This window comes from Pelodiscus sinensis, chromosome 15 (assembly GCF_052426305.1).
Source record: "Pelodiscus sinensis isolate ZL-2025 chromosome 15, ASM5242630v1, whole genome shotgun sequence".
Lineage (NCBI taxonomy): Eukaryota > Metazoa > Chordata > Testudines > Trionychidae > Pelodiscus > Pelodiscus sinensis.
The window spans coordinates 34,816,870-34,833,795 of record NC_143066.1 but is presented as its reverse complement, the minus strand read 5'-3'; the positions used below and the strand labels follow the sequence as shown (position 1 = coordinate 34,833,795).

General features: G+C 54.9%; 1 protein-coding gene across 11 annotated transcripts in view; it reads right to left on the bottom strand.

The window, feature by feature from the left end:
* The window catches only part of MPRIP (myosin phosphatase Rho interacting protein), a 191,631-nt gene that overhangs the window by 151,726 nt on the left and 22,979 nt on the right, over nt 1–16,926 (bottom strand). For all 11 annotated transcript variants that reach the window (XM_089769309.1, XM_089769310.1, XM_089769308.1 and 8 more), the window contains exons 2-3: nt 15,525–15,602; nt 13,130–13,195 (exon numbers count right to left, since the gene is read on the bottom strand). In XM_089769309.1, the coding sequence (XP_089625435.1) occupies nt 13,130–13,195; nt 15,525–15,602 (144 nt within the window). The remainder of the gene's footprint in view (nt 1–13,129; nt 13,196–15,524; nt 15,603–16,926) is intronic.

The window sequence follows — 16,926 nt, the reverse complement described above, 5'->3', positions numbered from 1 at the left end:
TTCCCCACAAACACCCATATACACTGTAATTTTTTACCTGAATCCCACGGAAGTAATTCTCTGTGTTTTTAATCTTTCTTTTTCAGTCAGGGATTTTTGCATTTGGATGCTGGCAGCTTATCATCCAAAGTCAGGGAAATCTGTGACCTTGGAAATTTTTTAAACAGAAGCTTTTAGTGGCAGGGTATTTTAAAGTCTTTTGCAGGCCCCCACCTTCTGCACTCAAAGTGTCAGATGAGGATGTTAAGAGGCGGGTAATTCGCTAACTGTGTAGTCGATAGAATTTTTAGTTGATAAGGGAAGGTGCTCAGTCCCGGTTTACGCTGGGGTCCAGGAGCTACCCTCACTGCAGCTCTGCAGTTTAAATGTAGTAAGAGCCAGGGGCTCAGGCAGCCAAGCTCCTGCTACATTTAAACTGCAGAGGTAGGTCCCAGACCCGGTACAAACCAGGACTGAGCCGGGCTGCCTGCCCAGCCAGAACACCCGCTGTCTGCGGTGGCCCGGGCTGGCCACAGGCAGAGGCTGCTCTGGCAGCTGCCCCGTCCATGCAGTTCCCAGAGAGGGAGCCAGGACCTGCCCCCCCCCCCCCCCCAAGACAGGGACTGCTGTTTTGTGGCAGCCTTCCCTCACCCCCAGCCCCCGCTGCTGCCTCTGATAGAGGCAGCACCCAGGAGCGGCGGGGGGGCAGGCAGTACCACGGAAACTGTGCTGGGGAGAACCAACTTTTAAGATGGCTCTCCCAGCACCGGCTCCTGCTTCCCGCTCCTGCTGCCTCTGTATCAGAGGCAGCAAGGGGAGATGGAATGCAAGTAGTTGCCTCAACTAACCAATAAGCGTAGGCTAGTCAACGACGCATTTACATCCCTAGTGTCAGGGCGGGGAAGAGTCTTGACAGTCACCAGTCACCAATCACCAATGCAAAACTGAGCAGGACTATTTCTGGAACAACTTAAACTAAGCCAGTGTCACCCCATCTCCAACCCCACTCACTAACCAGGATAACCACCATGCCTTTGGGTTTTGGTTGTGACCATGAGGGAAGAGAAGAACAAGTAGCAGTACCAGCCAGAGTGGCACGCAGCAAGGTCAAGTGCCATGCTAGTGTCTCTCATGCAACCAAGTCAAAGCTCCTGGAAGCCCCATGTTCTTCTTGTCATGAGCAGACACTGCCAACCAATGCTGAAAGGGGGGGGGATTTTGTAAGGAACCCAGAAAGTCACTGAGGCCCAAACCTGCAGGAGAGCCCCGGCCAAACACACACCGTCCAATGGCAAATCTATTCCCCATTGAGCACTCACAAGAGACAAAGAACTGGGGGCCGGCCAGCCAGCCACCTCCAAGAGGATCAGACATTCTGCTCTTCAGTCAACTCCAATTACAATTTGGCCACCTGCCACTGCTGCTGCACGGCGGAGAATTTGCACTTGTTTTGCCTCCTCACTGGACCAGTTGTCAGAGCTTCGGAGCCAAGGAGCATAATCTCAAGACAACAACATTTCTAAAAGAAGCGCCTTCCTTCCCTAACACACACCCTGTCCTGTAAGCAGCGATCAGATGGTATTTCGGTCTCTACATAGCGGAGAGTTTTAAGGCGAAGCTTGACAAAGCCCTGGCTGGAATGATTTAGCTGGGGTTGGTCCTGCTTTGAGGAGGGGGTTGGACTAAATCAGTGGTGCTCGCGGGTGCCATGGCGCCCGCCGGGGCATTTATGTGCGTCTGCCTAGTTGGGGACACGACGCGGGATGGCCGGGGGAGGACAGGCCACATGCGCTGCAGGGCCGAACTTGCGCCGTGACGGGGCGTGGGGAAGCGCCAGCGGCAGAACCTGCTGGAGAAGCTGCGGGAGCAGGGTGGCCGGTCCGGAGCGGCGAAATGGCCGCGGTGGCGAGTCTGGCGCCGGCACAGGCATAGTTGGCATGGGGCCGGCCGATGCAGCAGTATGACGTCACCCACTGGTGCGGCACCCGCCACACAAAAAGGTTGGGGACCACTGAACTAGATGGTCTCCAGACGGCTCTTCCAACCCTCATCTTCTATGAAAAAGAACATTCGTAAGGTAGTAGGGAGTCCAGCCTATTCAATGGTCCATGAGAACTGCAGGACCATAGCTGAAATCCTAGCATGTACACTACCCACTCTCTCCCCACTTACTCCCTTCCCTTAAGGCAAAAGATCATTATCAGCTACAGCCCCACACCCCATTCTGAATACAAGCGGATATCTCATGGACTGCTGACCCCAGCTCCGAAACAGATGCGACCTTTGCTACACAAAGGTCACTAGGATGTGTATTTTGCAAAAAAGCTCCTCAGTCAAGACCTTGGATAAATAACTCAGCTCCCCAAGAACAAAAAGCGAGTGATTCAAAACAACGCCATGGGGATTTCTTTCCCCCGAACCAAGCATGAGGTCAGCCGTCGCCTTCTGTAAGTAATGGCTTCTCTCGCACTGCCAGCCCTCCCCCACTCTATCATGCTTCTAATAGGAGCAGAAGTTGCCAAACCCACAAAATGAACATCTAGCAAGTTCCAATTTGCACAAATGCAATACATTCCTGCAACTGCTCAGGAGGTCTCAGTCCAGCTGCTAGCGGGCTCCGTGCACCACAGCCGTGGCTCACTCTGGGTACCCCTCAGTGCCAACCCAGCTATGAAAGCCCCGAAGGAATTGTAAACACCTACCGGGGCATAGTGGGGGCAGATCAGCCCCTACACAGAAGGCCTGGAGATGTCAGACACACAGTGGCATGAGCAAGCTACCTCCACTATCCACCTACAAATCCCACCTGAAAACTCCCCTTTGCCAGGAGGCCTACAAAAAAACCTTGATAACGGCGAGGCAGCTGGTGTGCCGAGAGCAGAGCCTATCGTGCTGATCAACACGGCCTTGTACCTGGTCTGTGTTGTCTCTTATCTCCCACTGCGACTGTAAGTCCCTTGGGGGCAGGGAGCATCTCTTCAGTCAGGGTTTGTACAGCGCCCAGCAGTGTGGGGCCCAGAGCCAGGACTAAGGGTTTTCAGGGGATGGGATATTGCAGACAGAAGCAGCAGCCTCTCACACAAAGGAGAGGCCCTGGTTGGAAGCCCATAGAGGGGACTCCAATGCACACCTCCAGGTTTCTACCCACGTGCTTAGACACGCCAAGGGTTGCAGGGCCACTCCATTATGTTACCCAGACACATGGGCCTAGGGAAGCAGCACAAGAGAGAAGGCAGGTGGAGTCAGGCTGAAACAGCAGCTGTACTCACAAGAGCAAGAGAGTGTTACAGGTCCAAGAGCTGACGGAGTAGCAGATTCAGACTGGGAATGGGTGGGCTGATCAGAAGGGAGCTGGGGCAATGGGTTTCCAAATAAAAATATATCAAGTAATACTTTCCAGTGCCTCCCTTTTACCAACAGCCTTTCACATACAGCACAGAGCTACCGGAGACCAGGAGACCCAGCAGGAGGGACCAGGCTAGGGGCTAGTGCGGCACCTTCCACACTCCAGGTTAAGCAGAGCCACGCTTCACGGCACTGAGTTACCCAACTACGTCCGCAATGAGGGCTATCACCACCACAGTACCGCTCACGGCAACGGACAGCACTTACTCTGAGCATTCACATGAGGGGAGCACTACCCCGCCCCAGGTTTGCGGCTCTCCTTCACTCTACAGCACCTGCGTGGGAAGCCGACCCCCCTCTCCAGAGCCCTATCATAGGTCACTGCCACAGAGAAAAGGCAAACCCCCTCCCATGCGAACATGTCACGTTCCAGGGCTGCAACGCCACGACTCTGCTGTATGTACCTGCTTCTCTTGGCCAATGAGCCGCTCGCTTTCGGGTTCTTTTCCCTTCCTCCGGGAGCCTCATCTGGACTCAGTTATTTGCTCAATAGTCAGAAGCTACTTATTTGCTTCCTCCCAGAGCACGCCGTTCCCACGGCCGAGTGAGCACCTCTGGGTTTGGAGGCTCACACTAGACCCCTCCATAACCCACAGGAGATCTGCCTGGAGCGAGGCAAAGGGTCCTGCTGAACAGGCAAGGGGGAACAGGTCTGACAATGCTACCCCCCTCCACGCACAGGGTTGACTGCAGCCAGGGTGCAAAATCACCGCCAGAGTATCACCGCAAACCAGTTCTGTGTTAACTACAGGGTGCACTTGGAAGGGAGGAGGGGGAAAAAGAAGGACGAGGTATTAGAAGGACCCAACCCTACTCACATGCACCCAACCCTTGGAAAAGCTTCAGGAGGGGATCTGTACAAGCCATTAATCTAAGGGAATGTCTAGACTGCATCCCTCTGTCGGCAGAGGGATGCAGATTAGGCAGGTCGACATTGCAAATGAGGCAGGGATTTAAATATCCTGTGCCTAATTTGCATAAAAATGGACACCACGTTTTACCAACTCAGCACTTTGTCAGCAAAAAGCGGCAGTCTAGAGGGGGATCTGTCAAGAAAGAAAGCCTTTTTCGACAGATCCCGTAAACCTCCTTGCAGGAGGCATAAGGGATCTGTCAAAAAAGGCTCTCAACAGATCCCCCTCTAGACTGCCACTTTTCGCCGACAAAGTGCTGAGTCAGCAAAACGCAGTGGCCATTTTTATGCAAATTAGGCATGGGATATTTAAATCCCTGCCTCATTTGCAATGTCGACCTGCCTAATCTGCGTCCCTCTGTCGGCAGAGGGATACAGTCTAGACATCCCAAAAAGTAATTTAGGGTCGGATGGGAGGCTGAGACCAGAGGTCTCCACTGCCCCTGCAGCGTCTGCCACGGCCAAGGGCAGCACGATCTCTGCTTTCTCCAGCAACAAGCATCGGAGGAGAACAACCCCACCCCTCCCTGCCTCAGCCCTGCAACAAGCAGGCCTGGCTCAGCACAGCTGCAATCCTGATAAGACACAAGCTGCATTTGGAGGCCTCAATGCAGCTCTGATCATTTACTCTGCTGGCTGCCGCGGGGGGAGGGAGGGACCTCATCTTTTGGTGGGTTTGGTTTTTTGCAAGCAACTCTTGAGCCTTTCAAATGCTTGTCCTGCTTTGACGGACACACACCCCCCGCCTACACTCCCCCGACCTGCGCCAAGCTCTGCTCAGTGGAAGACGGCCCTCCGTGCTGCCGTCATTTCCTGCTTGGGCCCATTCCAAGCCCGGCTGCTAGAGAGAGGAGCTGGAATCCTCAACCACAGCTGCTGGCTGGGAAGCTACTTCGGTTCCCTTCCTTTCCCCTACAGCCAGGGAGGTTGAGCCTGGGCTGAGCCTTAGGGAACAAGGAGGAAACCTCTCCTCCCCCGACTCACGACGGACGCTAGTTCTGCCCCCTCCTCGCACTCAGACCCGTCTCTCTACACTGGGGGGGGGGGGGGGGGGGGGTCAAACTCCTGCCCCAGGTAAGTGAGTTCCGGCTCCCTGTGCAGAACTCCGGGACCCAGCGGGGGATGGGGGTCTGGGAATCACCTGAGACTACACTACACTGATCAAGGAACTACAGCAAGTCTGACAGACTCACACTCCTTGGCAGGGTTGCCAGATGGTTGAAACAAAAATACCGAACACCCACACCCCCCAAAAAGAAAAATTCTGTTGGGGGGGGGGGGGGGGGAGCAAAGTTGTTAAGAAAAAAAAAATCCAAGGACTTAAATAAAACAGCATTAAAATAGCACGTCCTCTTTAAGTGCAGGGATAGGAACAGGTTGAGCACTAAGACCCAGGGGAAGCATTGCTTCCCCTAGGACTTTTGGCCAGCAGCCATGCAAACCAGGTAAGCATGGGAGCTGGGTTCAGAGGGCTGGGGGTGTTGGGGGCCAGAGAGGGACTCGGAGGGGGATGGGAGGGTGAGGCTGGGCGCTGAGTGTTTGTAGGGTTGCAGGTGCCCAGCATTTTCGCCTCCTGGCCGGGGGAAAATTCAGAAAATACTCGACATTTTAGGTGTCCGGTATTCTCTGATTTTTTTTTTTAAACCGGACAGGAGCCGAAAATACCGGACTGTCCAGGTGAATACCGGACACCTGGCAACCCTAACTCCTTGGGGACCCCACTGCGCCTGCCTTCTCCCCTTTGCCCCCTGCAACGCCAGGCAAAGCATCGATAAAGCCAAGCTTTGAGAAGTACCAGTTCAGGCCCTAATTCACCAGAGCACTTACAGCACGGGTGGGCAAGAAACCACCTGCCAAGCCACGTGATGCGGCCCTTGGCCTGCCTCACCACTCCCCCACCCCCAGGCCGATCGAGACCCTGGGGCAGGGGAGTGCACCAATTGTTCAGAGCGGCTGACGGCGCTCTCCTTCTGCCAGGGACACACAGCACCTAGCGGGAGCCACCAGCCGCTTTAAACAGCCAACAACTTCACGCGCGTCCCCACCTCCAGACCCTGACCGGCCTGGGGTGAGGGAGCACGTGAAGTCCCCTCCCCCGCCAGGGGCAGGCTGCACATAGGGGAACAGCCCCTTTCTGCCAAAGGCCCCACTCCTTCTGCCTTCCGAGGAGGGGGGGGAAGGCCACCCACAACCACTGCCAAAATTCCTCAAGGAATTTTTCCCCTGCAAAAATTACTGTCCACCCCTGACGTACAGTAAAGCACTTGCTTGTGTGGTTTGCTGAATCGGGGCCTCATGCCTTGGCTCTCCACTTCCCATTTACACACACCCCTTTCTCCAGCTCGCACCAAAATTTGTCCTTGTTATTTGGAAGACAGGATTCTCCCAGCTGAGCCTGCAATCCTGGCTCAAACACCAAGAGCGCTTGCATGGGCAAGGAGAGTTTATTTTCCTGGACACGGGTTTCATGGATAGGCATGAGCTAGTGGCCTTACAGTACTATGATGGGCAAACAAAAAATAGGGAGTGGGGCGCACAAGTGGCCCTCCTTCTCCTCACGGTGAACAACCCACGGCCCACTGGGCTTCCATCTGTGGCCCTGCGGTCCCCCGCCTATCCTTCTCCCCCACACACTGGGGCACCAGAGCCTTGCATTTACCTGCTCCGCCCCCTCCTTTCTCAGACTTTCAGAGCGTGCAAATTGCCTGATTCGTGCACCATCCGCGCTCCTCCCTGGGCTTCAACAGCCACAAACAGCTGATTTGCGGGATTTCCGCTCTGGGAGGGAGAGGGACGAGTGGGGACAGAGCACAAATCAGTGGATTCGTGGCACCAAACGTGCTGGGTGGGCGGGGGAGGAGTAGGAAGTGCAGGCTGTGGCGCCCCAGTGCACAAGAGCCGCATGGAGGAGGGGGGAAGACAGGGGACTCGTGAGCCTCAGGTGGAGCCCCAGTGGGGTGCATGCAGCTAGCATGTTGCCCACCGCTGCTAGAGAGGAAGGGGAAACAGCCCAGCATAGAAGACACAGCAAATCAAGTGACTGTCAGAAGTGGCAAGGAATAAAATAAGTAACCAGGAGTGTAAGGAGCTGGAAGCTGAAGCTTAGCCTCAGGTCTCCAAGGAATCCTTCACACTCGGTGCCATGTGTCTCATCCAGAGGGAGGAGGTTAGTGCGCCCCTCCCCCTCCCCAAAGCTAATGTCCTCACAACCAAGCAAAGGTCCTTTTCTGGCAACATACTGCCAGGAGGAGTTGTGCAGTGCAGGGGACTCAGTGGAAACTTCCACTGCGATGCACGGGATTTACCCAGAGCGACCTGCAGAAAATCCTTGCAGGAATTATCTGAGCCCATGGTAAACAGGCCTCCCAGCACGCAAGACAGACAAAACCAGACCGAGAGCTCAGCACATTCTGACTCCTTGATAACCCAGCTCGGCTGCACAGAGGATACATCGGCCCCTGGAACAAGGGCTCCAGGGTCACATGAGCCCCCACAGCTTCCAGGATGGGCCAGCTCTGAACACACCACCGCCAAAGTGGGTTTGAGTGGAGTGGGAAGAGAAGGGGCGGCAGGGTCCCCCTGTTCCGCGGCATCCATGCGCTAACAGATCTGGCGTTGGATCCCAAAGGTTCAGGGACTGGCTGTTCCGCAAACACAACTCCCCCAGGGTCACACAGAGGATGCTCAGCATGAGGTTTTCCAAACTCTGAACAGGGAGATGGCTCACTCCCTTCTCCTGCATCTCCTCCCTGCCTTCAGTCCTTGGCGTACCAGACAAATAACCCTTTGTCTCAAGACCGAGTAGAGGGAAGCTCTGAATTCCCTGAAAAATATTCCCCAGCCAGGCTGTGAATCAAGCCCCAAACCACCTTCTCACCCTGAGATCTCCCACTAGGCCAGTGCATGCAGAGGTGCCATCTCACTGTAGGGGCTGCTGTGCAGCAGGCTGGGAGGCCGGATGGAGAGAGCCAGTCAGCAGAGCTGCCTTTGCCCCATGGCTCCCTCCCTTACAGCTGTGCCCAGGAGTCACGGGCAGACCAGGCCAAGTGGTGATCACTGGGCTGCCAACCCCAGGCTCTTGCCCAGGAGCTACCATTAAGTCGCTCCAAATGCCCGCCAGGCACCAGGGCACAGAGGGACAGCTCTTTGGGAAAAGCTAGGAGCGGGGGAGGTGTATTTTGGCACAACAGGCAGACTAAACTGCAGGGTGGGCTCTGAACCAGCCTGGGCAGCGGGAGGCAGAAGGGGAGAGGCAACTGCTTCCATCTGCTGACCTCAATGGGTTTGGAACGTTACACCGCACATTCTGGGGCAAGACACCCCGAATGCAGGGTGCCCCCTCTCCCTGCGGCACGGCAGCTGAGAGCCTTGAGGAATAAAGCCCTCTGCATATGCCAGGAAGAGTTCGTTACAGGCCCCAGCATTGTGGCCTGGACTGCTCATACCCCAAGGTAAGCGATGTTTCCCTTGCTATACCACCTCCTTCCCATTTGGCAGTAGCACTCAGCCCGCACGCTCAGACCGCAGGGCACCAACTTCCCACAGCTCGTTGGGACACCTGCTTGTGACCCTTCACACTTCTGTGGCCAGCAGGGAAAGGTCTGATGATGTCCCAATGGTGGTGCTCCTGCTGCAAAGTCTAGATGGCAGAACAAGGAGCAATGGTCTCAAGTTGTGGTGGGAGAGGTCCAGGTTGGATATTAGGAAAAACTATTTCACTAGGAGGGTGGTGAAGCACTGGAATGGGTTACCTAGGGAAGTAGTGGAGTCTCCATCCCTAGAGGTGTTGATTTAGTTGGGATTGGTCCTGCCTAGAGCAGGGGGCTGGACTTGATGACCTTCTGAGGTCTCTTCCAGTTCTATGGTTCTATGATTCTATGGACCTGAAGGCCAAGCCCCCAGACACGATAGGGGGAAACATTGCACCCAGACTTCACCTGCATCACGTTGAGACCAACAAGAAAGATGTGAACACTCAGCATGAGAAAACTGTAGCACTTTTCAGCCATGGTGCCCCACACAAAAGAATAGCTCCATCTGCAGATGGGGAAACTGAGGCACCAGGACAGGGTCTTGTCCAAGGTCACCCAAAAGAGTTGGAAACAGACCCCAAGAGTCCTAGCATTGCTGGTCCTAGTTCCTGAGATGCATTTTGTCAGGGGCTGGGAATGGAGGATGGGAGAGGGATCACTTGATTACCTGTTTCTGTTCACTCCCTCAGGGGCATTTGGTATTGGCCGCTGTCGGCAGACAGGACACTGGGCTAGAGGGACCTTTGGTCTGACCCAGTTGGCCGTTCTTATGTTCCCAATATCTGAAGGCGAAGGAAATCTTTCACAAACTTGGAGACTGCCCCCCGAGAGAAGAGACATCACATGTTCTGCAAGATTTAGGGTCCGAGACAAATTCCATTAGGTAGCATCGGTTACTTATAAGGGACTTTGGGCTGAATCAGAGCAGGATCTGGAGTAGGGCCCTAACATCCTGTTTAAAATGTTAATCAGTTAAACTATACATTTAACCGGTTAACTGACCTGTGATGCTCACCCAGTGACTGGTTACCTGTTTGCATCCCTAAGCTGGAGTACCCACCAAGCTAGCTCCTTCGCCTCTACCACTCCTCAGCTACATACTCTGCTCCTGCACGAAGGAGGTTTTAGAGATGGCAGAGAGCAGTAAAGCCAACCAGCCACTTGCATGTGAGAAGCTGTTTTGGGTCTGTACAGACTGATCCACCTGACCCCTAGACACAGGCATTTCCTACACGCATTTCCATGCATTTCCTTCGCTTTCTAGTCATTTGCTTTTCAGCCATTTCCCTTTAAGCCTCACCAGCCCAGGAGGTGCCTAGAGAATTGCAGTCTGACCTGTTCGCCCTTCATATTTCATCAAGCACCGTTCCCCTGCAGCATAGAGCGTCCTGGGCCATTAGCACTTCCAGCCTGCAACAGCACATCCCCCCCCTTCAGCACCAACACACCGGGGCTCAGACCTACCCTCCTCCTGCAAAAGTGCAAGAGGCAGCGTGGCCCAGGACAGGGCACAGAGCTGGGAGTCTGCAGTTGTGCTCCTGACCAGTTGGGTGACCTCTGAGCGGGTCACACCAGCCCTGAGGTTGCAACCTACTGCCCTGACTAGGCAGCCAGTTCCTTCCACAGATAAGGACTCTCATTCAGGCCTCAGCTACAGAGGACTAGGGATGTGAATGGGTAAATGGTTAACAATTAACCACTACTCGGGAGGAGCCCACAGGACTGCCAGCTCCCAACCTATGGTGGCTGGGGGTCAGGGGCCTCACACAAGGCTGGAAACAAGTTTAACCTGTTAACTGACTGAACAAGATTTGATATCCTGGCAGAGAACTTAAGGCAGAGGCACACTTAGTAAAAACGCACTGCACTGTATAAACCAGGGCATGCACTGGTACAAATTGGAGTAAGCTGCACAGGTGCAAGTTATACCGAACCAGTGTAAACCACGTTTGCACCTGCACAATTAACACTGGGGCTACATCTACACTGCAGGCTTTTTGCGCAAGAATGGTTTTGCCCAAGAGTTCTTGCGCAAAAGGTCTTGAGCAAGAGCGCGTCCACACTGCCATGTGCTTTTGTGCAAGAGCTTCCATGGCAGTGCGGATGCTCTCTTGCACAAGAAAGCGGATGGCCATTTTAGCCAGTTTAACCTGTTGCCCATCCACACTGCCTTCTTGCACGAGAGGGCCGATTCATCATGGGGAGAGGAATAACTCTTGCGCAAGAAGCCCTCTGTTCCAACACTTTACTGTAAATTTACTTGCGCAAGAATGCGCGTGCAGTGTAGACGCGCCGCAAGCTTTTGCGCAAGAACAGCCTGCAGTGCAGACGTAACCTGGAGGTTGACACCTTAATAAAGACAAAGCCTCAGTTATGCGGACTCATCCCAAGCATCCTAGAGAGCGTGGGGCTGCATCTTTCTCCCAGGAGACGAGCATATGCTACCCTGAGCCCTACATGAGCTCTTGAGCCCCAGCAATAGTGAGGAATTCAGAGAATACACCCCTTGTGCCATAACCACTGGGCCATGCCACCACCCAGCATTACCCGCCCATTGACCACAAATATACAGGGCCGATGGAAACAAGCCAGCCTTGATTCAGCTTTTAAAGACCTTCGGAACAGGACAGTGGAGCCACTAAGCAGGCAGAAGTTTCCCGGGCATCTCACTAACCCTTCCATCTTGGCCCTCCTAGGATCTGGGTCTCCTGCCTATAAGCCGGCTGAGCGCAGCCTTCCTTTTGAATCCCCCTGAAATATTACCCCCACGAGGAGCCAAGTTGCCGAGATACTAAAAACGTGTTGTAAGGCTCCGCTGCTTCTGCCTGAGCCACATAAATTATTTAGGAGACTTGGATCAACCCTCAGAGGAAGAAATAAAAATAAAGGGAGGAGGGAGAGGGGGCAAATTGTGTCCTTTGTTTTCACATACAGGTTCACGCTCTTGCAAATAACTGCCCAGGGGATATCCTGCATGGAATGAAGGGGGGATTGGCAGGGAAGCCAGTCAAGGACCTCTCTCCATGGGGTGCGGGGGTGATGCAACTGCAGAGAATGCAATGCCAGGACCATCCCCCAGAAAGGCAGGGGAACGCCGCCAGCTCAGAGCAATTGCTCCAGCTGGGAGCTGCCGCCAAGGAGCGATTCGGGAGAGAGCCCAGCATGCAGAAGCTCCGAGCATGGATCCGCCACCTCTGGCTCCTCTGGGTACACGCCATTGTGTAACCACACATCACCCAGCCCACTCTACCCCAGGGCAGGGGAGCGTTGGGAAGCTAAAAGGTGCCCTCCGCCCCAGACACCTACAGTGTGACTGAGCCTCATGCACACTCCCCTAGACCCTGCCCCACGACATGCTCGCACTTGCACACGCCGCCCCAACATGCATGCCTTTGCACAGCCCTTTCCCATCCCGTGTGCGTGCACAGATCCACGCCAGCACACCTCTCCCTCGGAGCAGGAAAGCGCTAAGCCCAGCACTGGGAGACACAAAACACAACACTCGGGAGGATAAAAGCCACAGCCAATCATGCTGGAGCCAGGCAAAGGACCCAGATCAGCAGCCTGGAGAGAGGGGAGAGGGTTTTCACGCAGAACGGAGCCTTGCTGCCCACGTCATGGGAATTCAGGGCCCGGGAAGAGAAGAGAAGCAGGAAGACACCCCAGCCCTGCTTCAGAAGGGCTCAATCCTCCGGAGCCGCAACCCTCCGAACCCACCCGGCAAGGAAACCAAGAGACTCTCGGAACAGGAAGGGTCCTTGGAACGGAGCCAACGTTGCCCCAGTATAGGCCTCCTGCGGTGCACCCATTCCCCTCCCGCCGGCTGGAGAGCAAGCGCTGCACATTTCCCACGTCTCCCCCAACACTTGGGACCACGGAGGGGGGCGGGAGCGCAAGACGTGCCCTCCGTTTCCCACCCCCTCGTGAGAACCTGAGGCAAGCGCTCAGCCTCCTCCCACGCTTCCCCTTCAATACACACCGCCGCCGGTCGAAGCTCAGGGGCTCTTTTCCGCCACCCCCAGCCCCACACAGGCTGATGCAGGGTCCCCAAAACAGAGTCCCCAGGAGGGGGCACTAGCGACCCCACCAAAGCCCAGCCCAGCCACTTAGCCCCTCAGATCCCTGGGATTCCTGGCACAGGGCTGCTTGTCAAGCTACACAACACTCCAGCAAAACCCTGCTTCACGCCATCCGCCCCGGGCCTCTCACACCCACCACAGGGCAGGCCGGGAGAGCCCATTTCCAGCCCTCCGTCTGGGCAGGGAGCAGGGGATGTCCGCCTCCAGGAGGCGCTGCTTACCATCTCGTCCAGGGCGTAGCGCAGGAGGCCATGTTCATAGAGGATGAAGAACCGGCGCTGCCATTTCTGGAAGAGAAGACACTGGTCAACAGAGCTCCTTTGCCAGAGAGCTGCTACAGGCCGAGTTTGCTTCCTCCCCTAGGTCTGGCCATTGGATCCCTCGGCCTGCGGAGAGCTCAGCCGCACGGCACAGCCCCGCAACCTCAGCATGCCACTGCACCCCCAGAAGGCTCTGCAGACGGCTACGAATCAGCAGCAGAAACGATCCAGCGTGGGCTGCAACTCCAACCAGCATGGGGTTTCCCAGGGAAGGAGAAGCCAAAGCACGGATACCATGGGTCACTGCGCTCCGGCCTAGCACTTGGGCAATTCTCGCACCACCCTGGACGTCAAAGAAATCCAGTTGGAGATGTGGAGGCCATGTTAGAACCAACACCCCCTCAGGCCTGCACACCAGGCGAAGGGAGCTGCCCACCCTGCAGAGCTGCCCCGCACACCTTGGTGCGCGTTGCCTTTTGGCACTGACCGGGATGGCAGTGTATCTTTAAAACAGGGGGAGGGAGATGGACAGCAGCGACTCTGGAAATCCTGGCTCCCCGTCGGGTGACCTGCCAGGGCTCCGTGGGAGGCCTGCGCTCACACCAGTCTGAGTTTTCTAAAGCTGATTTACTGTCTGACTTCCTTACATGGGCATCCAAAGCAGTGCTGGGTTATTTGCAGCCAGATCCTGAGTTAGGTCAGCCGCGTCTCAGATAACACAGGAAGTGGCTGGGAAGGATAAGCGGTGGCATAGACTCGAGGAGCACATGTTGGTACCAGGTGGATGTACAGAGAGCGGAGGCTAGAACTCCCCGCCGCTGGGCCGAAAAACTGGAGCTTGAGGCAAACCTGGGCCCCTTAGACCAGAAACGTGATTCTCTCCCCTAGCAGAACTCTTTGCCTAGGAAACCTGCCACCAGCTTCCACTCTGCCTAGGTGCATCATCCCAGCCAACCTGCCTTTCAGCCCCCACATCCCCCTCCCTTGCATTCATTCAAGAATGTCCTATGCCTGTAGCATTAGGGGGGAATGCAGTGTGCCTAGGATCCAGACACATACTGGAGGACTCTCCCCACCTGGCCATTCTCAGCTTGCAGATCCCAGGCAGCCCCCTCCACTCCGCCTCCCCCCATTATAATCTCACATCTCCTGTGCTCCAGCAAGGATGAGGCATGGGGCTGTCTCAGCCCCGGATCCCCAGCCTTCACACAGCTGGAGAATCTCACTTGGGCTGTCTCTGGGCCATACTAAGCTAGTTCTTAAAGTCACTTGGGATGCCTGACCAACCCCAGTTAGCCCACTGACCGACATCATTAGAACGCCCCCGGGTCTCCAGGCTGGGAAGGCAGAGGCAAGCACAAGCCACCTACTCCAGCCAACATCTGCCAAGACCCCAGATGTTTGCAGGAAGCCTAGGTGGCCGTGTTCCCTCTAAGCCGTGCAGCAGCCCAGCTTCACAGGCGATTCATCAGCCCCATCCAGTCAGTCAGCTCCATGCATGGAGCCCTGAGCCTCTGACTGGGTGGGACTAATGAATCTCCTGTGAATCTGTGCTGCCAGGCAGCTTAGAGGGAACACTGTTAGGCAGTCTAATGGTTTGGCACTGCCATTTGCTACCACACCTGCACCATTTGCCTGTAGGCCGAGTGCCGCTTGGGGCCGGTGACTGACTTAGCATTGCGCTGCCCTGTGGTTGACAATGCTGCCTAAAGGGATCATTATTGATGGGTTCCCAGCAACCAAGCTGCAGCAGGAGGCTTCTAAAATTGGGATCCAGGTTCTGCAGCTTGAACCCAACGCCTCTGGTCATTGATCGTACCAGGTCGTCATGAACGTAGCCTCGGAGACCATCCCACCCATGCTTCTGTGCATCGCACAAGCAACAAGGACCAGCTACCCAGAGAAGCGCTCTCAGGTCCGCGCTCATGACAACCCTGCAGTGGGCAGGAAGGAAGTCAGCGTCCGCTGGCCACCAGCAGAACAGCCTACACCATTCAGATTCTAGAGATGGGAGGGGGTCTTTTAACCCCTTCACTGCTGGATCTCTCCCACCAACAGGCATCTATTCCATTTACTATCGACAGCACCCACAGGGGCCTTTGCCCTTCTGCCTGATTGCCGTGGGACATCGAGCATTGGCCAATGTAACTCATAGCAAAGCAGGACACTTGCAACGGGACTGGAACATATGGGAGAGAGGAACTTGGACACCGAAGGAGCAGCCAACCTCTCAGAACCCCTCCCAGCATTTCCAGTCCACCTGCTCACCTCCCCCATCCCATGATCCACCCCAAGCCCCCCAGGTCGATTTGCCTTGACAGCTAGACTGGAGAGAGAGATTTTTTGCTTTCCTTACCCGGGAACGGTGCACAGGGTTGTCAAAGTCCGTCCCTTCTGGTGCCAGCAGCAGCCAACCGCCATAGACAGGCTTTGCCTACGAAGGAGCAGATCAGAACCAGTTAGCTGGAGTCCTAAGACGACAGACCCTCTAACTCCAATATGGTAAGGCCACAGTACCTAGAGAATTCTGGGTGGGATATGGTGTATCTGCAGGACCATGCACTGGACATGTTGGTTAAAGTTTTATATTGTAAGCCCTGCTGTCTGGAGGCCAAGGACTGAAGCAGCTTTGAGATTCACACGCCTTGGCCCCGGGTCAGCTAATCAAAGCAAGAAAGAGGAAATCGACAAAGTCCCTGTCATGACACAGTTCTAGTGCAAGTCACTCCTCGAGAAAGACCACCTGGAGCCAGACGACACCCAGCTCCACTGAAGAGCTGGCTCTTATTCCCAGAAGAGAACATTCAGCATCAGCAGCTTTACTGGTGCGGCCAGGTACTACATAGAACAGGGTTCCCCAAACTCGCTCCGCTCCATCAGTTCCAACATCCACCAACCTGGCACAGAAGAGGGCCACTCCTACTCATTTCACACTGGGAAGTGGCTCGTTTAGCTGCTCATGCAAAAATGAAGGGAAGAAGAACTGGAAAAACTACCTACACCATGACAGATAGCAGCAGATGAACCTCTCAGCTTCCCTCCCGTAATTTTTTTCTTTAAGGGAGGAACTACACGCAGCCCAAGGGAAGTCCTTGTTTCACTGCCTAAAGGACCTTAGGACTGGAAAGGGCCTCTTTCATCAGAGTCCAGGCCTTGGATAGACAAGGCCAGTCAGCTGACTAATAAATAGCCAGTGTGTCAGGCTGCAAACTCAGATTCTTCCCCATCATCCTTTCCTCACTTTCCCTCCTACCAGCTTACGATACTACTCCCGGACCACGAGCGCCTCACTAGACACAAAGATAGAACCATGCTGAGCAACATCGGGGCATCACCGCCACAGCGCAAACCTGGTCTTGTTTACACAAACATTTCCTTCGCGACAACGCAGAGTGTCAGTCTACCCCACGCTAACCTTCCGCCATGTTCTAAGTGTCCGGGGAGGACCCTGCTAACGTGCACTGACAGTCCCTGGTCTTCAGAGAGGATCTTAGGCCAAAATAGATATCTAATATATCGAAGAATCAGTTCAAACCCTTTTCAAGTGGCACCAACACGAAGTCTAGACTAAGCTGTTTCAGACTCAACACTCTCCGGGATCACTCCTGTCAGTTTTTGTGAGTTTGCAACACAAACATCCCCTCTGGAAAAATCCCCACAAATGACAGGAAAAATTGCCTGTCCACTTAAAGGTGCCAAATGCAGGACGTCTGTAAAGTTTGCACACTGGAAACAAAATGAAGACGCCTCTTAATTGT